Genomic DNA, 16,524 nt, shown 5'->3' with positions numbered 1-16,524 from the left:
CTATAGACTAGTGATAATGATTATTTCAAAAAATGTTCTTATTTTGGCTGGAATAAATTTGCATGCAAAAGCCAGGGAAAGTAAAAACTAGAATTAGATAATAAACTTTTATCTTTATCTTTATCTTAAACATGAAAAAGTTGTAGAAGCCAAATGGATATGTTTGGACTCATAAGAGGCTGTAGTTTATGACCAGGGCCAGGAATCGAGCCTGGGACTAAGGTATGTGCCCTGCCCTTGAGCAGAATCGCACCTGGGACCCTTCAGTCTGCGGGCCCACATGCTATCCCTTGAGCCAAACCGATTAGGGCTAATGTTACATTCTTCCTGAAAAATGAAAATGGCTATTCATAATGTTAAGGATATTATCTCCTTACGAATATGACTTTTTTTTTTTTAAGCTTACAGCACCCGGTATTCGACTATGACATTTTAATTGTATGTATGGCAAACTAATTACTTGTTATATTAGTTGACAAGTTTATTAGGGATCACGTCAACATAACTGGAAGTTCCTATAATATGTTTCCTATTTTTGGCAAACTTTGTGGAAAAATTAGGTTTCAGGTTGCATAACACTTGCTTATGATATTGCTTTTTATTTCCAGTAAATATAGTCTATCCTTTATTTTCACTGAAGAAAAGTAGCACTGACATTTGTGAAGAGAGTTGTTGAGCTTGGTTTATTGATAATAGTCTTTTATTTCACCTACTAGAGGCCCGGTGCACAAAATTTGTGCACGGGGGTGTGTGTCCCTCAGCCCAGCCTGCACCCTCTCCAATCTGGGACCCCTCGAGGGATGTCTGACTGCCTGTTTAAGCCCGATCCCGGTAGGATCGGGTCTAAATGGGCAGTCGAACATCCCTCTCACAATCCAGGACTGCTGGCTCCCAACTGCTCGCCTGCCTGCCTTCCTGATTGCCCCTAACTGCTTCTGCCTGCCAGCCTGGTCACCCCTAACCACTCCCCTGTCTGCCTGATTGATGCCTAACTGCTCCCTGCCAGCCTGATTGCCCCTAACTGCCCTCCCCTGCAGGCCTGGTCACCTCTAACTGCCCTCCCCTACAGACCTGGGTCCCCCCCAACTGCCCTTCCCCGCAGGCCCGGTCGCCCCAAACTTCCCTCCTCTGCCGGCCCGGTCACCCCTAACTGCCCTCCCCTGCAGGCTTGATTGCCCCCAACTGCCCTCCCTTGCAGGCCTGGTTCCTCCCAACTGCCCTCCCTTGCTGGTCTGATTGCCCCCAACTGCCCTCCCTTGCAGGCATGGTCCCTCCCAACTGCCCTCCCCTGCTGGCCATCTTGTGGCAGCCATCTTGTGTCCACATGGGGGCAGCTATCTTGTGTGTTGGAGTGACAGTCAATTTGCATATTACTCTTTTATTAAATGGGATAGAGGCCTGGTGCACGGGTGGGGGCCAGCTGGTTTGCCCTGAAGGGTGTCCCGGATCAGGGTGGGGGTTCCCTTGGTGTGTGGGGCAGCCTGGGCTAGGGGCCTGTGGTGGTTTTCAGGCCAGCCACGCCCCCCGGCGACCCAAGCAGAGGCCCTGGTATCTGGGATTTATTTATCTTCTATAATTGAAACTTTGTAGCCTTGAGTGGAGGCCAGGGCCGGCCAGAGCGGGCGGGAAGGTTGGCTTCCTCCATTGCCAGGGAAACCCAAGCCTCCTGCTCGCTCCGTGGCTGCAGCCATCTTGGTTGGGTTAATTTGAATACGCGCTCCTGATTGGCTGGTGGGCATGGCTTGTGGGCATAGCGGAGGTACGGTCAATTTGCATGTTTCTCTTTTATTAGTGTAGATAACATTGATATTTCTAATGTTTTCTTTGCTGTGACTAGCTAACTTAATATTTATTGGATTAAATAACTAAAGGTTTTGTAGGATTGTGTAGTGGTCTGGTTCTGTTAAATTCCCATTAGTTGAGGACTGCCTAATAGACTGTTAATGCTCTTTTTAAAATTTTATCTACTTTCTCACTTCTTAAATTGCTTAAGTTTACTGAAAGACTCATAACAGCAATTATAAAGTATCTTGTGCATCGGGCTTCTAGTGATGTTATAAATATCCAAATGGCCCTTGGCAGAAAAAAGGTTCCCCACCTCTGTTGTAGTTTAATTATTATAACTTTTATTCATATAATAAAAGTTATAATAGCTTTTTAATTTAATTATTATTATAACTTATTCATTAATGCTTATATGATTAGTAATATGCTGTCTTGACTAAGATGTCAAGATTTAGTAATTTTAAAGTACAGACTTTTGAGTTAAATCAATGATTTTCAACCTTTTTATCTGATGGCACACATAAACTAATTACTAAAATTCTGCAGCACACCAAAAAATATATTTTTTGCTGATCTGCCAAAAACTAGGTGTAATTTTGATTCATTCACACTGGATGGCTTTTGTGTTGGCTGTTGTCATTTTTTTTATTTGATGATCTAAGGGAAAAGAGGGCAGTGCCCCTGACTAAATAGTCAAGTATTGTATGTTTTAGAAATTCTTGCAGCACTCTGGTTGAAAATCGCTGTGTTAAATAATTAGGGATCCATAATGCCTATTCAAGGAATTGAATTTTGGTATTTAGTAATGTATTTAAAGAGGTCCATGGTTATCTTTTCTAAATTATACTACATATTATTCCTTAATATTTCAGACTTAGTTTTATTAATATACCCTTATGAGGGATTATTGAGTATGCATATATACATGATTGCATATATAATAAAAATGAACTTTATGAAACCTTACAATATTCATTTGATACAGTTTAAAGTCTTACAGTGAGCAACAATGGTTAAATTTAGGAAAGATAGCTTACCTGACTGTCAGAATTGCATATTTGTTAATGTTATTTTGATCTCTCTCTCTTTTTTTTTTTATTAAACTAAAAATCTTTTTAAATTGTAGGGGGAAAAAAATAGTGGCTTTGATGTTCTTTACCATAATATGAAACATGGACAGATATCGACAAAAGAGCTAGCAGATTTTGTAAGAGAAAGGTATGTATTTTTTCATGTAATTTAACAATTTATTACAAGTTAAATTTTAGAATATAAATGAGAAAATTTTGATTGTATTCAAGTACAGTTGTTAAAAGTATACTGTAGTTATACTTTAAAGTAATAGTTATCTGTGATCTACACACTGAGGGCTAAATAGTGGCTCCAACTGGCACTGTTAAACTGATTTATATATCACTGCCTGAAAATATTATCTACATATATTTCATTGAATGTGCTAGCAAGGTGATACAATAGAAAAATTGAGGAACTTTGAAGAATAAAATATTACAATTTCTTTAAATAAACTTGTCAGTAAAGAAAACATACTAAAATAATTTGAAAAGACTAAGTTTTCTGAACTTGTAGTTAAGGGGTGGGGAATGTTCAGCCTGCGGGTTGTATAAGGCTTGTGAAATCATTTGGTCTGGCCCTGCCAAAGCATTGGGGGTGAGTTCATTAAATGTTTGACCAAATATAGCAGGCTAATTTTTTTTTTTTAATATATATTTTATTGACTTTTTACAGAGAGGAAGGGAGAGAGACAGAGAGTTAGAAACATCGATGAGAGAGAAACATCGATCAGCTGCCTCCTGCACACCCCCCACTGGGGATGTGCCCGCAACCAAGGCACATGCCCTTGACCGGAATTGAACCTGGGACCCTTCAGTCCGCAGGCCAACACTTCATCCACTGAGCCAAACCGGCCAGGGCTAGCAGGCTAATTTTTAAGTTGATAATTTGGCCTGCTAATTTTACCTAATAATAGACAAACATGTAAATTGACCATACCTCCACTACGCCCACCAGCCAATCAGAGTGAGTATGCAAATTAACCCACCAAAGATGGTGGTTAATTTGCATACACAGGAGCTGAGCGACGGGGGTGGGGGGGAGGGCATGGCGACAACGAAGGGTTCCACCCCACCCCCGTCTCTCAGGGCCTCTGGGCAGCGTGGGAAGGCAGGGCCGGAGCAGAAAGAGGCAGCTCCGGGGCTGGGCCTGAGTGGAAAGGCGGTGCCGGCAGCCAGGGAAAGGAAGGCCCATTCTAGCACGAATCTTCATACATCAGGCTTCTAGTGATGTTATAAATATCCAAATGGCCCTTGGCGGAAAAAAGGTTCCCCACCTCTGTTGTAGTTTAATTATTATAACTTTTATTTTTAAAGAGGCCCCTAAGTATGTATTTTTAAATCCTGCAAATTTACAAAATGTGATTATCTTTAAGACTTTATAATATAATAGTCAATTTAGAAACTATTAAAAATCATTATAATTTTATTTGATTAAAGTTGTTTTGTAGTTGGGCCCACTTGATGATTTTTATATGAATACACTTAAAGTCTTTACCTTGATTATGGAGGGATATATGCCTTTAGATACAATACTTCATTTATTTTTTCATCAATATATATCTAATGTCTGCTGTGTGTCAGACTCTCATTTGGATTCTGGATGTATAGTGGTAAAGATACAACTTCTACTGTCTTCATACAGTTAACTGACGGGTAGAAAATGGAGAACAAACTTTTTATGTAACACCAATCCTCTTATGGCTTTCACCTACTGGAGTTAAGAGGGATCCCAAAAGCTCTAAATACTATGGATAAAGCTATCCCTCTCTGACTTCTATGTCATCATTGGCAGGTGGAAAGGAGAGGCCCCAGAACTCTGCATCTCTGACATGTCCCCTAGCCTGTGTTTTGCACCAACACTTGCATCACTATTATAACTACTTCGATACCATTAGGCATTAGTCATGCCTTTTAACCCTGTTTATATCAGTAACCATAAGAAGTCCAGGACTCCTGGGCCATCTCTTTGCCTAGAATCTAATCCCTTTATGATTCTCTGAGCAGTGAGACAACCCCTCCTTCCACTCCCCCTTCCCTGCTTTATTTTTTTTCATAAAACTTGAGCCATCTAATAGAAGCAATATTTTACTTATTTGTCTATCTTAGAATATAAATCTCATAAGAGTAGGGTTTTTTTTTGTGGGTTGCTTTTGCTTATTACTCTATTTCCTGCACTTGGGGGAGTGCTTGCCTCTTTAGTAGGCCCTCAGTATATATATTTTTAAAAAATAATTTTTATTTTTCAGTTACAGTTGATACACATTATTATGTTAGTCTGGTCTGCACTCCAGTGATTAAACATTACATAACTCACTAAGTGATCATCCTGATAAATCTCACACCCATCTGACACCATGCATAGTTATTATAATACTAGAGGCCCGGTGCACGAAATCCCCGGGATCGGGCCTAAACTGGCAGTTGGACATCCCTCTCACAATCCAGGACTGTTGGCTCCTTACTGCTCACCTGCCTGACTCCTGATCGCCCTTAACTGCCCCTCCCCCCCCCCCCCCCCCCCCCGCTGGCCTGGTCGCCCCCAAATGCTCCCCCTGCCAGCCTAGTCGCCCCACGCAGCCTGTTGTTCAGTCATTTGGTCGTCCTTCACTAACCCCCCTGCAGACCTGGTCGCCCTCTGCTGACCTGGTCGCCCCACGCAGCCTGCTGTTCAGTCGTTTGGTCGTCCTTCACTAACCCCCCTGCTGACCTGGTCGCCCCACGCAGCCTGTTCGGTCGTCCGTTCGGTTGCTTAGGCTTTTATATAGATAGATCATTTCCTATACTAGAGGCCTGGTGCACGAAATTCGTGCACTGGGGGGGGGGTGTCCCTCAGCCCAGCCTGCACCCTCTCCAATCTGGGACTGCTGGCTCCTAACCACTTGCCTGCCTGCATGCCTGATTGCCCCTAACCACTCTGCATGCCAGCCTGATAGCCCCCTAACCGCTCCCCTGCTGGCCTGATTGACACCTAACCGCTTCCCTGCTGGCATGATTGACACCTAACTGCTCCCCTGCTGGCCCGATCACCCCCAACTGTCCTCCCCTGCAGGCCTGGTCGCCCCCAACTGCCCTCCCCTGCAGGCCTGGTTGCCCCCAACTGCCCTCCCCTCTAGGCCTGGTCCCCCCCAACTGCCCTCCCCTGCCAGCCATCTTGTGACAACATGGGGGCAGCCATCTTGTGGTGACATGGGGGCAGCCATCTTGTGGTGACATGGGGGCAGCCATCTTGTGATGACATGGGGGTGGCCATCTTGTGACGTGAGGGTGTGAGGGTCAATTTGCATATTACCTCTTTATTATATAGAACTCTATGTGCTGTACTATACATTCCTATGACTATTCTGTAACAACCCATTCCCTCAACCCCCTTCCATCTGGCAGCTGTCAAAATGTTCTGTGTATCTATGAGTCTGTTTCTGTTCTGCTTGTTCATTTATTTTATTTTTTAAAATATATTTTCATTGATTTCAGAAAGGAATGGAGAGGGAGAGAGAGGTAGAAACATCAGTGATGAGAGAGAATCATTGATCGGCTGCCTCCTGCAAGCTTCATACTGGGGATCGAGCCCACAACCCGAGCATTTGCCCTGACTGGGAATCGAACCTCTTGGTTCGTAGGTCAGTGCTCAATCACTGAGCTATGCTGGCTTTCATCACTTTGAGTATTTCTTGCCACTCCTTTCTGGTCTACAAAATTTGTGTTGAGAAATCAGCTGACAGTCTATGGGAGCTACTTTGTAGATAACTAACTGCTTTTCTCTTGCTGCTTTTAAAATTCTCTTTGTCTTTAACCTTTTGCATTTTAATTGTGATGTGACTTGGTATGGGCCTCTTTGGTTTCATCTTGTTTGGGCCTCTGTGCTTCCTGACTTGTATGTCTATTTCCTTCACCAGGTTAGGGAAGTTTTCTGTCATTATTTTTTCAAATAGGTTTTCAATTTCTTGCTCTCTCTCTTTTCCTTCTGGCATCTGCATGATGTGACTGTTGGTACGCTTGTAATTGTCCCAGAGGTTTCCTACACTATCTTCATTTTTTGGATTCATTTTTCTTTTTCACTGTTTTGATTGGGTGTTTTTGCTTCCTTACGATACAAATCACTATTTGATTTTCGGCTTCATCTACTCTAATGTTGATTCCCTATAAATTATTCTTCATTTCAGTTAGTGTATCCTTCATTTCTATTTTTTAAAAATAATTTTTCTTTATTGATTTTTAGAGGAAGGGAGAGAGAAAGAAATATCGATGTGAGGAGAAACATTGATGGGTTGCCATACTCACGTGCCCCACCTGGGGGGGTTTGAACCTGCAACCTGGGTATGTGCCTTGACCGGGAATCGAACCCGCCACCTTTTGGTGTATGGGGTGATACTCCAACTAACTGAGCCACACTGGCCAGGACAGTGTATCCTTCATTTCTGACTAGTCCTTTTTATGCTGTTGAAGCTCTCACTAAGTTCATTGAGCATCCTTGTAACTAGTGTTTTGAACTTTTCATCTAGGACAGTGGTCAGCAAACTGCGGCTTGTAAGCCACATGCGACTCTTTGGCCCCATGAGTGTGGCTCTTCCACAAAATACCACAGCCTGGGCAAGTCTATTTTGAAGAAGTGGTGTTAGAAGAAGTTTAAGTTTAAAAAATTTGGCTCTCAAAAGAAATTTCAATCGTTGTACTGTTGGTATTTGGCTCTGTTGACGAATGAGTTTGCCGACCACTGATCTAGGAGATTGCTTGTTTCCTTTTTTTTTTTTTCTGGAGTTTTGTTCTGTTCTTTCATTTGGGACATGTTTGTCTCCCCATTTTGGCAGCCTCCCTGTGTTTGCTTCTATGTATTAGGTAGAGTTGCTATATCTCCCAGGCATGGTAGAGTGGCCTAATGTAGTAGATGTTCTGTAGGGCACAGTGACATAGCCTCCCTGGTCACCCAAGCTGGGCACTTGAGGTGCACTTCCCTCCCTATGTGGGCTGTTCACACCTTACTCTTGTAGTTGAGCCTTGATTGCTGTTGGCACATCAGTGAGAGGGATTTACCCCCAGGCAGGTCAGCTGTAATGATTGGTGCAGGTGCCCACCCCACAGAGCAGGATTTACTTCAGTGGGGCTCTGGTGCTCATTGAATCAGCCCCTTGAGTTTGTCGCCTGTGGATATGGTTGGGTGGTGATGTTTTGATGTGGTCTGAAGCTGTCCATTGGGTGGTCTGGCTCTGGAGCCTTCTTGGAGGTACAGGCCAAGGTCAGCCGCTGCCTTTTTTCTACCTGGGGCCATCCCACATGAGTAACAAAGTGATATGCAGATAGCTGCTACTTGTGCTGGCCTTGCAGGTGTCCAGGTGAGGCCAAGATTCGAACCAAGGTCCATTCTACCCCTCCTTCCAGTCTCTAAATCTCTAATTGTAGGACTTTTGTTCAGTCAGATTTCAGGTGGTTCTGAAGGATGGTTTTTCTGTTGTTTAGTTTAATTCTGATGTGGTTGTGGGAGGAGGCGAGTACTGCATTTACCTACCCGTCATCTTGACCGGAAGTCCAGTAAACATTTTTTTGATAGAACGAATCTCTTTAACTTCACTATCCTAATCCAAGATATTATTATATCTAATTCATTATTGTTGCCTGAACTGCAGTGATAGCTCCTAACGGTCTATCTACATTCATTCTTGTTATCCTGCAATTTATTCTCTGCACTATAATTGGAGTACTTTTTAAAAACTGCAGATCAGTTGGTTACTTCTCCTGTTTAAACCATTTCAAAGGCTTCCTGTTGCTCTTAAGGTAGGCCTGCATAGTCTGACTTGAAACTGCTTTTCAAAGTTTAGGTAACACCAGTCTACTCTTTCTTCTCCAGAGACATTGGCCATATTATTGACAGGCTTCTTCTGGTCCAGGCTTTGTACATGCTTATTCCTGTTTTCACTTAGTTAATACCTACTTATTTTTTTAGAGCTCAGAATTGTGCTCACTTTTCCAGGAATCCTTTCATTAATGTCCGTGACTAGGTAAAAGCACCTATTATAATCTCTCTCAACATCATATAGCTTGTTTTAGTATTTATAAAATTTTGTGATTATTCATTTTTGTTACTTGTTTTTTTTTGTTCCCCTATAAAGGGAACAGTGTATGTATAGTATTTTGTTGTGTCCCAGCACCTAGCACAGAGCTTGGTACATCTAGATACTCATATTTCTTGAAAGAGTTAATGAGAAAGAAAGTACTATGCACTAAGGATTTTGCATACATTATCTCATTTATCTATCAAAACTGATAAGCTGTCTTGGCCATTGTAGCTCAGTTGGTTTAGTGTGTCCTGTGCACCAAAAAGGTCACGGGTACTGAGAAAGCTAACCCCTGTTTTTGTAAAACTACTGTTTGAAATTCTCTGCTATTAGATGGTCCCTTGCCTTTGAGTCAGCTGTTATTTTTAGACGGCCCCCTGATGTAACTATTTTCTCTCTTTTCCACGTCCAGTGCAGCTAGAGAGTGGGTCCAATTCCTGAGTAGAGGCGGCTGGGGATTGAGAAATAAAAGAAAGAGACAAGACACAGAGGTAGAAAGAAAAGCTGGGGTCAAGTGGACCGCTGCCCTCTTCTGGTGGAGAGACAGTGACCCCGAGTCAATGCAATGTGTTTATTTTATACCCCCAAATACCAGGAAGTTTCACCAAAAGGTCAAGACAAAAGGAGATTATTTGCATTCTTGAGTAGGCCCCGAGGATTCCTGGTGCTAGGCTGGATTTAGATATCAAAAGCCACTTCCCCACACCATGGGCTGAAATGAAGGTCAAGATGACAACACCCTTGCCCTTTTTGCAAGGCGTGTTCCCAGGGCATGGCTTTGCCGACACCACTGGGTTCAGCTGACAATAATTAAAGAATGCCCATGTGCCTTCCCAGGGGGCCCTCTACACATTACTTTGTAAATTAACTTTGCTTTCTAGCTGCTTGAATAATAGGGAAGATAAACTTGGCTGTCTGACCTTGTAGGCTAGTCATCTGACATAAGGTCCAAAAAAACCCTTATTTGGGAGACAAAGGGGGTGGAAAGATATACATAGGGAAAGCTTCCTCCATGTTTTTGCTCAGAATTTGAAAAACATTTTTCTCTGAGCCCGCCAGCATAATAATAATAAAGTGGAACTCCATCTCTCTAAGTGTTGCTTCTTTTTTCTCCGGTTTTCTGTAACAGTACGATTCCTGGTTAGGGTACATACCTGGGTTGCGGATTTATTCCCTATCCTCGGGGTGGGTACGGGAGACAACCGATATTTCTACCTCACATTGATGTTTCTCTTTCCCTCCCCCTCCCCTCTCCCTCCCTCCTCCTCTCCCTCCCTCCCTCCCTCCCTCTCTCCCTCCCTCTCTCCCTCCCTCTCTCCCCCACCCCCTTATTTCTCTAAAGCAAATAAAAACATATTTAAAAAAGACCAGAACTGATAATTTATTTAACTGGCCCCAATTTTACTGGGGGCCCAGTAAAGGTTAAATAACTTCCTAAGTCAGCCATTCAGACTTTTTTCTTCCTTTCTCTCCTTTCTTTCTTTCAATAGCTTTATTGAAGTATAACTGACATACAATATACCGTATATAGTTAAAGTATATAATCTGATACATTTTGACATATTCATACACTCATGAAGTTACCATAATCATGACAGTGAACATATTCATCATCCTCTTTATAATCCCTCCCTCCTGTCCCTTCCCACCATCCCTAAGCAACCACTCATTTCCTTTTTTTTTTTTTTTAACACCACATTTGCTTCTGACATTTAGGTTAGTTTGTATTATCAGTATAAATTGAATCATGCAAAATATATTCTGTTGTCTGGTACTTTGACTCGATATAATTATTTTTAGCCCTAGCCTTTTCAGTTCAGTGAATAGAGCATTGGCCCAAAGACCAAAGGGTCTGGGTTTTATTCCAGTCAAGGGCACGTACTTCGGATGCACATCTAGATACTCATATTTCTTGAAAGAGTTAATGAGAAAGAAAGTACAGGACTGGCCAGAGCCTGTGTGAGAGGCAACATACATGTCTCTCTCACATCGATGCTTCTCTCTCTTTGTCTCTCTCCCTCCCTTTCATTCTCTCAAAATCAATGAAAAAGTATCCTCAGGTGAGGATTAACAAAAAAAGAAAAGAAAAAGAAAAAAATTATTTTGAGATTCATCCATGTTGTTGCATGTGTGTTAATAATTCATTCTTTTTTGCTGTTGAATAGTATTCCATGTATGGAAATACCACAATTTGTTCATTCATCTGTCGAGGAAGTTGTACCTATTTTTTGAACTTTGTGTTAAGTATATCAATTTAATAATATATAGGTATTTTTTATCTGAGTCCTGTTACTCAGCAGTGTTTGTGAGATTCATTTGTATTGAGTTTAGTTTAATTCATTTATAGTACTATTTAATAGCAAATTGTATAAATATGTCAAAATGTAATTGCCACTGTTTACAGAAATTTGGATTGTTTTAAGTTTTTTGCTCTTGTAGATAATATTGCTTTGAATATTCTTTAAAAAAAGAATATATATTTATTGATTTTAGAGAGGAAGGGAGGAGAGAGAGATTAGAAACATCAGTGATAAGAGAGAATCATTGATGGGCTGCCTCCTGCACGCCCTCCACTGGGGATCGAGCCCACAACCCGGGCATGTGCCCTTGACCGGAATCGAACCCAGGACCCTTCAGTTCGCAGGCCAACGCTCTATTCACTGAGCCAAACCAGCTAGGGTACTTTGGATATTCTTGCATATATGTCTTGGTGTACATATACACATATCCTATATAATAAAGAGGTAATATGCAAATTGACCATCATTCCAACACACAAGATGGCCGCTAAAAGATGGCCACCAGGGGAGGGCAGTTGTGGGCGATCAGGTTTGCAGGGGAGGGCAATTGGGAGGGACCAGGCCAGCAGGAGAGGGCAGTTGGGAGGGACCAGGCCAGCAGGGGAGGGCAGTTGTGGGTGATCAGGCCTGCAGGGGAGGGCAGTTGTGGGTGATCAGGCCTGCAGGGGAGGGCAGTTGGGAGGGACCAGGCCAGAACAGGAGGGCAGTTGGGGGGGGGGGACCAGGCCTGCAGGGAAGGGCAGTTGGGGGGGACCAGGCCTGCAGGGAAGGGCAGTTGGGGGTGACCAGGTCTGCAGGAGACGGCAGTTTGGGGGGACCAGGCCTGCAGGGGAGGGCAGTTAGGGTTGACCAGGCCTGCAAGGGAAGGCAGTAGGGGGCAACCAGGCTGGCAAGGGAGGGCAGTTAGGGGCAATCGGGCCGTCAGGGGAGCAGTTAGGCGTCGATCAGGCTGGCAGGGGAATGGTTGGGGGGTGATTAGGCTGACAGCCAGAAGTGGTTAGGGGCAATCAGGCAGGCCAGCAGGCGAGCGATTGGGAGCCAGCAGTCCTGGATTGTGAGAGGGATGTCCGACTGCCCGTTTAGGCCTGATCCCACCAGGATTGGGCTTAAACGGGCAGTCAGACATCCCTCGAGGGGTCCCAGATTAGAGAGGGTGCAGGCTGGGCTGAGGGACACACACACACACACACACACACACACACACACACACACACACACCTACCTGTGCACGAATTTTGTGCACCGGGCCTGTATTATATTTATATTAGTTGTATGCCCTGCAGTAGAATTGCCAGGTCATAGAGTATGCATGTGTATACTCTAGTACAGTGGTCGGCAAACTCATTAGTCAACAGAGCCAAATATCAACAGTATGATTGCAATTTCTTTTGAGAGCCAAATTTTTTAAACTTAAACTTCTTCTAATGCCACTTCTTCAAAATAGACTCGCCCAGGCTGTGGTATTTTGTGGAAGAGCCACACTCAAGGGGCCAAAGAGCTGCATGTGGCTTGTGAGCCGCAGTTTGCCGACCACTGCTCTAGTAGATAAAGAATTTTCCAGTGCTCTATATCCACTGAGCCAAACCAGCCAGGGCTCCTCTCATTTTCTTGACGTTATCTTTCTCAGAGTAGAAGTTTACATTTTAATGAAGTCCACTTTAATAATGATTTCTTTCACAGGTCATGTTTCTGGTGTTGTATCTAAAAAGACATCACTATACCCAAGGTCAGATAGGTTTTCTCCTGTATTATCCTTTGAGAGTTTTATAGTTTTGTGGTTTACATTTTTGTCATTGATTTACTGCAGTTTTATAGGGTGTGACTAGGTGCAGATATTGTTTTATTTATCCTCTCAAGGTTTGTTGGGCTACATGGATCTATGGTTTGATATATCTTGTCAATTTTGGAAAATACTCCACATTTTATCTCTATAGACATTTCTCTGACACATCCGTTACCTTTTTACACATATGTTAGACTTTTGCTGTGTCCTTTTCCTTTATTTTTAGATTCTTTTGTCTCTTTTAACTTTATTCCAGGAGATTATTCTCACCTCTCTTCTATTTTACTAATTCTCCCTACCGTGTATTGAATTTGCTGTTGACATAACTTTTTTCAGATATGGAATTTATATCTTTGTTCAAATTTGCTATGGTTTCCTCCACTTTTTTTAAAAAAAACAGCAGACATTTATTTTCTCATAGTTCTGGAGTCTGGAATGTCCAAAGTCTATGTTATAACAGGGTTTTTGTATCTGGTGGGAGCTCTCTTCCCAGCTTGCAGATCACTACCTTCTCTCTGTATCTTTAGACGGCAGACAGAGCTGGTTTCCTCCACTTTTAAAAAATGATTTCTAGTTCTTTTTGGAAATTTTTGATTTAATCTACTGTCTCCTTAAACATAATACATAAACTCATAAGGTCTAAGTTTTTTAAATCTCAGCTTTTAGAACATTGCCAGTTTGTTCCTGTTGGGTTTTGTTAATCATGTCTTGTCTCCTACTAGAGGCCCGATGCACGAAATTCGTGCAAGGGGCTCAGACCACACAGTCCTGGCTGCCTTGGCCGGCCCTCACAGTCCCTTGTAGCTTTGGCCCTCGCAGCCCTGGCTTCTTCTGGAAGGTTGTCTGGAAGATCATCCTCATGGTTGTTCTGCTGTTCGGTCTAATTAGCATATTAGCTCTTTATTATATAAGATATTATATAGGATGTGCCTGTGGTTTTATGAATGTGTATAAGCATCATGTAGGATCCAGTATCAGGATTTGAAAAAATGTGGGTTGCAGTCCCTTTGAGGTTTTGTTTATTTATGGTTCATCCTTACTCTTGAAGTCTCAATTTTAAGGATTTGGGATTTCCCATAATTCCCCTTGGCTGGTCTCAATCTATAGTTTTGTCTCCCTTGCCCTGTGAGGCTGTGAAAAGCGCTGTTCCACTTCTTAGTCTTAGCGGCCTCTTCTAGATGCCCCCAAGGGAAAAGCTGCCCTACATATCTGGCTCACTTCTCTGGATATTCTTCACTTGGATCTTGGCCTACTGATTCTTAACTGTTTCTTTAGTTCTCGGATGCCTTTTAGTCACACACCTCTTCCTCTGTGTTTTTCTAGTTTTCCTTATTGGGAGGTTTTTGTATCAATCCACTATTTCTGGAAATTGAACCACTTCTTATTTCTTGCTGTTAAAACTTATCCATTAAGATATTAATATTTTTTTATGTATTAACTTTTTAGATGATCAAAGTACTACCTTTGTAATATAGTTTATTAAAAGGACAAAAAATTGAAGAAGAAGAAAAAAGTCACAGTGCCAGCAATGAGAAGCAGATACTGTGAATAGTTCCTTTTTGTTGGCCTGTTATGGGTGTGGGGTAAGCGAAGAGTTTGGAGATAAGCTTAGTTTGGATAATCTGAGTTTGAGGTACTCAAGATATTTTAAGTAGAGTTATGCTTGAGGCATTTAGATGCAAGAGCAGTGTGGAGTTCTGGATTTGGACATTAAAAGCAGGAAGTTAGTTCAACCTATCAAAGTAAATGGAAGGGCAGTCGTGGTTGTATGCTGTTCCACTGTTAAGGGTAGCACAGATTGAGAAGGGACAGGGTAATTACAGAGGTAAGATGGGACTTAAGTTTTGTAGTATGAAGAAGGCCAATATATACAACAAATACTGTCTCATATGTTGTATATGTAGGTTATGTGTCTATGGGAAAAATTTTTTTACCTCATGCTTAATGGCTTTGGTTGATCTTTTTTTAAAAAAAATATATTTGTATTGATTTCAGAGAGCACGGGAGAGGGAGAGAGAGAAACATCAATGATGAGAAAGAATCACTGATCAGCTGCCTCCTGCATGCCCCACACTGGGGATCAAGCCCGCAACCTGTGCATGTGCCTGTGACCAGAATGAAACCTGCGACCCTTTAGTCCCCAGGCCGATGCTCTATCCACTGAGCCAAACCAGCTAGGGCTGATCTTTTTTTTAAAGCCTAAAATCCTATAAGCTGAATAGTAGTTATATAAGAAAGTATTACAGTAGGAAATACTTGTGTTTTAGATCTAATCACAAAACAGATTAAACCTTGAAGTTCAGGATTTCAGACATGCTAATAACATTTAGTATTGTGCAAAAGACTTGTTATTAATCTCTTGTTCTACTAAATGTGTATAATAATGAAATCACAATGTTGAAAATAATCAAACTATATTAAGTACACTAAGTAGGTATCCTATGTAATAAAAGGCTAATATGCAAATTGTCCCCTTAACCAGTAGTTCGCCTGGGAGTTCGACTAGCGGGCAGGGCCAGCTGGCCAACCACCGTGGTTCCTCCCCCTGGCCAGCTCTGCCCCCAATCGCCCCCCTCACCCCGAATGGGGGCTGGGCAGGCCGGCCAATGACCGGGGTGGTCCAGCTGGACCTCACCCGTGCATGAATTCGTGCACTGGGCCTCTAGTTAAAAATAGGTGACTTTCACACTGAATCAGTTTACAGAGAGAGAGAAAAATACAAGAAGCAGCACTCTTGCATTTCCTGTTTAAATAACCATGGGTACTAAAGGTAAAAAGAGTGGTGACTTCATGTAAGTTTTGCTGGTGATCTAAATTATTTTAGTTTATACCAGATTAGTTCTTTAAGTAGATGTGCACAAAGGGCCAGAAATTCATGACCACATACTTATTTTTAGCATATACTTGGAATTACCTTTTTGTTTCTACAGTTTTAATTGTATTTTGATAATTTTGCTATGTGTTTGGTAATTAAAGGAAATATTATAATATGGAAATTTTATTTAACAGAGCCACAATAGAAGAGGCGTACTTCAGATCAATGACAAAACTAGCAAAATCTGCAAGCAATTATTCACAGCTTGGGTGAGTTAATTTCTTTGGAGAACTCTTTTTTAATGCTGATTTAGGCAAAGTTCTTCAGAATATTAGATTTCATTGAGGCTATAATAGCTCATAAATGTAAAATATATAATGTACTTATTTATTGACTTGATTGAAAATATAATTGAGCTTGCTGAATTACTGAATACAAAGTATGTAAAACTTATTTTTTGCCCTTTATTAAATGACATAGTCATTCAGTAGTATAATTTGGAGATTATAAATATTAAGTGTAATGCATGTTATTCTAGTTTTCTGTAGGTTCATTTTTTCTCTAGTTTCATTTAAATTCTGCTAGATAGTGATCTTTAAAAACTCAAATGATTGAAATGTTAAAATTAGTTAAAAATGTTTATGATTTTTATAGACTATTATTAAATCTTTCAAGAATTTGTATTGAGGAAGTGTATTTGAAAAATGAATACTACTAATAA

At 41.7% G+C, this 16,524-nt stretch overlaps 1 protein-coding gene across 2 annotated transcripts in view; it reads left to right on the top strand.

Annotated features, from left to right (window-relative positions):
- FCHO2 (FCH and mu domain containing endocytic adaptor 2) overlaps positions 1-16,524 on the top strand; it is a 132,659-nt gene that overhangs the window by 18,157 nt on the left and 97,978 nt on the right. For both annotated transcript variants that reach the window (XM_080679453.1, XM_080679452.1), the window contains exons 2-3: positions 2,912-3,003; positions 15,998-16,072. In XM_080679453.1, the coding sequence (XP_080535579.1) occupies positions 2,912-3,003; positions 15,998-16,072 (167 nt within the window). The remainder of the gene's footprint in view (positions 1-2,911; positions 3,004-15,997; positions 16,073-16,524) is intronic.

The sequence above is a fragment of the Plecotus auritus genome (genome assembly GCF_963455305.1).
Source record: "Plecotus auritus genome assembly, chromosome: 7".
Lineage (NCBI taxonomy): Eukaryota > Metazoa > Chordata > Mammalia > Chiroptera > Vespertilionidae > Plecotus > Plecotus auritus.
This window is presented reverse-complemented; position numbering and strand designations above follow the sequence as displayed.